Below are 6,293 nucleotides of genomic sequence, written 5' to 3'. Positions count from 1 at the left end.
TCACAACATTGTTCCCATTCACTTCAGTGATTTTCCTGCCTCCCCAGTCCTCCTATTAGGGTCTTCCGGAAAAATGCTTGAGTTTTCCATTGACTTCCATTATACTCGGTACTCGAGTTGAGCCTGTCCAAGTGTCTGACCTGCTTGATTCGAGTACTGAGCATTTTAGTGCTTGATCATCACTCCTACTAACACTTCTGTTTTTGGAAGCTTCTTAATTTGCAGCATTTTTTCCACAACTACCTTAAACTTTTGCAGATTTCTGTATATAAACATAAAACATTTTATATACATGGGAGGAAATAAAAAGGTGTGTAAATTGGATTTTACGTGCGTTTCAAAAACAGGAGTTTTTTGGTTATTTAATACATTTCCTGATCATCACTCGGTTGCTTTAAATTACTTTCCCTTTCTTACGTTACGTGTGACTTTACTTTGACTTTAGTGGTTTCTTGATGAATTTGTCAATACAAAGAAAAATCGCTACTTTCATCTGCGATTTTTCTGATGTTTAGGAAATTGTGATTGAGTAAAAACGTTCTGAAATGTTCGGAAATGAAAATGGCTTTCTGCCTATACGAGTTCTTCAAGGTGCAACAACACTACCTTTATTTGTAAAAAGTTTACTACATTGTGCACATGAAGATGTTTTCTCTGTTTGAGTTCTCTGATGTGAGTGAAGAGTTGAGCTGTTATTAAAACATTTACAACATAGTAAAAATAGTATGCAAGTGCATAGGGATCACCAAATAAAAGCCTTTATTATGAATGGCATTAGAAGATAAAAAAAGACACAAATTTAAAAAAACTTAAAAAGCCAATAGTCCATTTATACGCAGATTAGATGCGTCTACAGTCAGATTACAACCTATCCTCATATGCCCGATACATTACAGTTCACAGGATATCCAGAAAAGAAAATCTTATATACAAAATAAAAGTTTAGTTTATACTAGCATAGCATGACAACTAAAGGAAAATGAATAACTTGTAATGACAAGATACAAAAACATTAAAAATAAACAAATCTTCCTCAATTATAAAATTAATAAACACATATGCATGTCAGCACTCAAGGACTTAAACTAGGCACAGAACCATGAGAATAATAAATCAAATATGATAAAATAAGTCTAACAAGGAACCTGTGAATGAGGCAAAAATAGCATGAGAGAAAATCACACGCGTTTCACCACACAAGCCAACAATGAGTAATGGAGTCAGATAATGTCCCTTATATACACATAAAGGTAATAGCATAATAAGGTAAATCATTTAATTACCAGATGTAGGAGGCAGAGCGAGTAAATCAATGGGTTATATCAGTGTCCGGATATGTGTAATGCGCATGCGTGAACATAAAATATAAATAAAGTTGATTTAAGGTCGCCAATGCAGAGGTGTGAACACACTGTATTGATAAAGTTTGCTTGTAACACTCATTGTGCATGCACAAAAAAGAAAGGTCAATAAAGTTTCTAGAGTGATCGAAGTGCGTGTGCGAGTGAAGCATTTCTATTGGAAAGACCCGCACATACGCAGAAAACATGTGGACCACTCGTAATTTGTAGACAAGGGGTGCATGTGTGCAAAAATAATGACACAGAATATAGGAACGTTCAGTTGATCTATAGCGCACGCAAAGTACAATCCAAGATTGACAAAGTTATTAAGTAAGAGAATGCCGGGCATACGCAGAAGAGCTCGGCACCACTAATGACTTGTAAGTAGACCGCGCATGTGTGAAGAGATAAACCCTGACATAATATATAGAACGTTCAATTGATCCATAGCGCATGCGCACAGATTACAAATCGAACGTTGATGGTAAGAAAGATATATGTTTAAAGAGGAACACATCAGTGGACAATAAAAAATGAGGCGTATATAAGGTACTATGTCCATACAAAATATATATATATGGAACATTAAGTAGATCTAGAGCGCATGATACAACATGGGTGCTTGGGCAGAAGTAGCAGATAAGTGAGAGATAATAATAGATCAGGAAATATAAGGTAAGAACACATACCGTATATATATATTATTAATAGCAAAGAGTTAGAGCGAAGGGATCATGATATATCTGAATAATATAATCCAATATAATTCAACATATAATAAATATATAAGAAACATTTTAACGCCATATAAAAATAAGAAATATTATGGATGCAAAGTCCCATCTTTATCGAAGAAGGCCGACATACAGAGATGTAATTGTTGAAAATAAAGGAGAATATAAAAGGTGTGTTCCGTAAATTGGATTAGCTTTTCGATATCAGGTAATTGCATACATTTCCTGATCATCACTAAATAATCTAAATTACTTTTCCTTTGTTATGTACCTTATAACAGTTTCTTGATGAACTTGTCAATAAAAAGAAAATCGCTGCTTCCATGTGTTTTTTCTTTGATGTTTAAAAAAATGGGTTTTATGAGTAAACCGTTCTAGACATGAAAATGTCTTTCCCCCCTAAATGAGTTTTCTGATTGGCAACAAGGCTTGCTTTATTTGTAAAACATTTACTACATTCTGAAAGTGAAAATGTTTTTGTTTTTTTACCCTGCATGAGTTCTCTGATGTGAGCTAAGAGTGGAGTCATCATTAAAACATTTCCCACATTCTGGACATGAAAATGGTTTCTCCCCTGTGTGAATTCTTTCATGACTAACAAGATCTCTTTTCTTAGTAAAACATTTCCCACATTCTGAACATGAAAATTATTTCTCCCCTGTGTGAAGTTTCTGATGTATAATCAGGTAAGATTTGGTAGCAAAACATTTCCCACATTCTGAACATGAAAATGGTTTCTCCCCTGTGTGAAGTCTCCGATGTATAATCAGGTAAGATTTGGAAGCAAAACATTTCTCACATTCTGAACATGAAAATGGTTTCTCACCTGTGTGAATTGTTTCATGACTAACAAGATCTCTTTTCTTAGTAAAACATTTCCCACATTCTGAACAAGAAAATTGTTTCTCCCCTGTGTGAAGCTTCTTATGCATAATCAGGTAAGATTTGGTAGCAAAACATTTCTCACATTCTGAACATGAAAATGGCTTCTCCCCTGTGTGAAGTTTCTGATGTATAACCAGCTGTGATTTCTGTCTAAAACGTTTCTTACATTCTGAACATGAAAATGGTTTCTCCCCTGTGTGAACTCTACGATGTATAATCAGGTAAGATTTGGAAGCAAAACATTTCTCACATTCTGAACATGAAAATGGTTTCTCACCTGTGTGAAGTTTCTGATGTATAACCAGCTGTGATTTCTGTCTAAAACATTTCTCACATTCTGAACATGAAAATGGTTTCTCCCCTGTGTGAATTCTTTCATGTCTAACAAGATCTCTTTTCTCAGTAAAACATTTCCCACATTCTGAACAATAAAATGGCTTCTCCCCTGTGTGAAGTTTCTGATGTATAACCAGCTGTGATTTCTGTCTAAAACATTTCTTACATTCTGAACAAGAAAATGGTTTCTCCCCTGTGTGAATTCTCTGATGTATAATTAGGTAAGATTTGGAAGCAAAACATTTCCCACATTCTGAACATGAAAATGGTTTTTCACCTGTGTGAATTCTCTGATGTGAGTGAAGCTGTGATCTATCATGAAAACATTTCCCACATTCTAGACATGAAAATGGCTTCTCCCCTGTGTGAATTCTCTGATGTTTAACAAGAGCTCCTTTCTGAGAAAAACATATCATACATTCAAAACATGGATATGGCTTCTCTCCTATGTGAATTCTCTCATGTCTAAAAAGGTGTGATTTCTTTACAAAACATTTCCCACAATCTGAACATGAAAATGGTTTCTCCCCTGTGTGAGTTATTTGATGTTCAACATCCCTTCTGTTATTTTTTCTACGCTCTACAGTCTGTGATGAATCAGAAGACAGGACTTGCTGAAAAGGATCAGTTGAAAGATTTTTGATGCGAAGACTTGGAGGTGGATCCGGGATAATGATCTGCTCTTCATATGAATCTGGTGCGACACCATGATCATCTGCTTTACAATTTGAAAATATCAGATGTTCCTCTGAGCTTCTGCTACAGCCATCTGCCAAGAAGAAAATGCATTTTATTTTTCTTCAATAACAAGTAATGATATTATTTCTTACAATATTAGATATTTTAAAGGAACTCTATAGAAGAAATTCTATACATATTGTGGAAAAATTCAACTTAGTGGGAGAAAGTTGACATTAGTAGATGTCAAAGCAGAAACTAGTGGATTATTAGGTTTGGCCACCATTTTGTATGCGTTCAATATTTCACTTCTCTGTAGCTTTGTCATAGGTTCAGGTTTCGTTGTGCCCATCAGCAACTTTTCCTAGTAAAACGTTCAGTAAAGATTTAGGAAGGCGCCTATATGTCAGTGCTATTAAGTGTCCATCACATTCACTCTATAACAGCTACATACACTCAGAGCACATGAACCAGGTTTAGGAGTAAGTGCAGTGCTCTAGTACCAGGTACGTTTTTGTATTATTTTTTTGCAAAGTAAAGAGTGGAAGATACGCGTTTGTGGTTTGGTTTTAACTTGGCTTGTTACCTGACCTCTGGATTCTCCCCTAATCTGTCTATCTAGCTGTAGCTAATCTCCATAATGTGACATTTCTCTTTTGCCTGCCTTACTGGAACTTAAAGCGCACCTCTCAAAAGGATTGTGCTCAGTAAACCAGTGAGCTGGTTTACTGTGAAGACATCAGTGAGCTGTCATAAGAGCATACAGGTGAATATGTAAGCAGAGCATCAGATAGAGCGCCCCCCCACAGGCCGCCCTGAAGCACGGGCATATCATTATCTCCAAACAGAAAGTAAAGATTACACAAGAACCAGAGGACGGATTTAAACAACCAAGATATCATATTAATCAGTGTAACGGCGCCAACCTGGCAGTGTATGTAGTTTACTGAGCACAATCCTGCTGACAGGTGCGCTTTAAACTGCTGCTATATATTAACCTTAACTTGCATCTGACCTTGATCACTCTGCTTATTTGTCTGCCTGCCCTCCCGACTTCTGTGTATGACCTGATTCCATCTATGATCATCAGTGTAAACTTATAGTCTGACTATATCGCAATATGTGTATTGGGGAATTCCTGTATCAAAATAAAAATCCTTGTATTGGGGATAAAAAGTGAACAGCAAGGACAATTTGGACTCACTGTTTGATCAGTACTGAGCTCACGGCGGCTTGTTCCACTTTGCTGGTAATCATAACAATCAATGGACACTTCCAATAAGGCCTCATTCAGACATAAGTGATTTTTCACATATGCATAAATATTCTGGGTGTCAGATATCACATGAACTGAACACCCACCGCTGCCATCCATGTGCGGTCCATGATTTTCACCGACCCATAGGCTTGTATGGGTAAGTTTGATTCTTAATTCTAATCAGAAACGGTCAAGTCTCTGTGATTTTTTTTGTGCTCACACGGTCCACAACAACACAAGAACATGTGAATAGCACCACAGACTTTAATTGTTACGTGTTCGGTCCATGAAAACCACGAATAAAACAATGGACATCAGTATGAGGACTAAGCTGGATCATCAGCAACCAGTGGTGGATCAAGGTCATGAATTCTCTCAGGTGATTCATGAAGTGGACGAATAAATGAAATCTCACAGAGTATCCTTTATCTTATTGCGATTTTTCGATCTTGTGTCATTCCCTCTGCTTCTTTAACCCCTTTCTGACGTGGGGCATAATAATACATCCGTGGGCCTTAATGACCAGGTACGTATTATGTCTCGGCGATCGCGTCCGCACAAAGGCTGTGCAGGAGCGATCACTGCTGAGTGTCAGCTGATTCTAACAGCTGGCACCTGGTACTATGTGCCAGGAGCGATCCCGCACCACTCCCGGCACATTAACCCCCTAAATTCTGCGATCTAAGTCGATTGCAGCATTGCGGGAACAGGCATAGGTAAGAGTGCCCCTCGTCATGACAACATCCGGGTCACCAGGCATCAGGAAGTTAGATTATGCGAAGTGCACGATCTATCTAACTTGTGCCAGTGCAGAGCTGACAGCCTGCATAGCATAGGAATGCTGCTGCATCCTTGTGCTATACAAGGGATCAGCCTGCAAAAAATGAAAGTCCCATAGTGGGACAAAATGTAAAAGATAAAGAAAGGGAAAATTTTTTTTTTAAAAATATTAAAAAAAATAATCCAAAAAATATATACTGTACTTATAAATAAATATTATGAAAAAATAAATAAATGAAAGTACACATTTGGTATCGCCACGTCTGGAACGACCTGACC

At 37.1% G+C, this 6,293-nt stretch overlaps 1 protein-coding gene across 1 annotated transcript in view; it reads right to left on the bottom strand.

Moving 5' to 3' along the window:
• Window positions 1–736: 736 nt before the first annotated feature.
• The window catches only part of LOC141271946 (uncharacterized), a 102,929-nt gene continuing 97,372 nt past the window's right edge, over window positions 737–6,293 (bottom strand). The window contains exon 8 of the mRNA XM_073682193.1: window positions 737–4,067. Within this exon, the coding sequence (XP_073538294.1) occupies window positions 2,725–4,067 (1,343 nt within the window). The 3' untranslated portion in view covers window positions 737–2,724. The remainder of the gene's footprint in view (window positions 4,068–6,293) is intronic.

The sequence above is a fragment of the Phyllobates terribilis genome, unplaced genomic scaffold (assembly GCF_046119375.1).
Source record: "Phyllobates terribilis strain yellow unplaced genomic scaffold, ASM4611937v1 Scaffold_5__5_contigs__length_657084704, whole genome shotgun sequence".
Classification (NCBI taxonomy): domain Eukaryota; kingdom Metazoa; phylum Chordata; class Amphibia; order Anura; family Dendrobatidae; genus Phyllobates; species Phyllobates terribilis.
The sequence above is the reverse complement of the archived record's forward strand: the minus strand, read 5'-3'. Positions and strand labels throughout refer to the sequence as shown.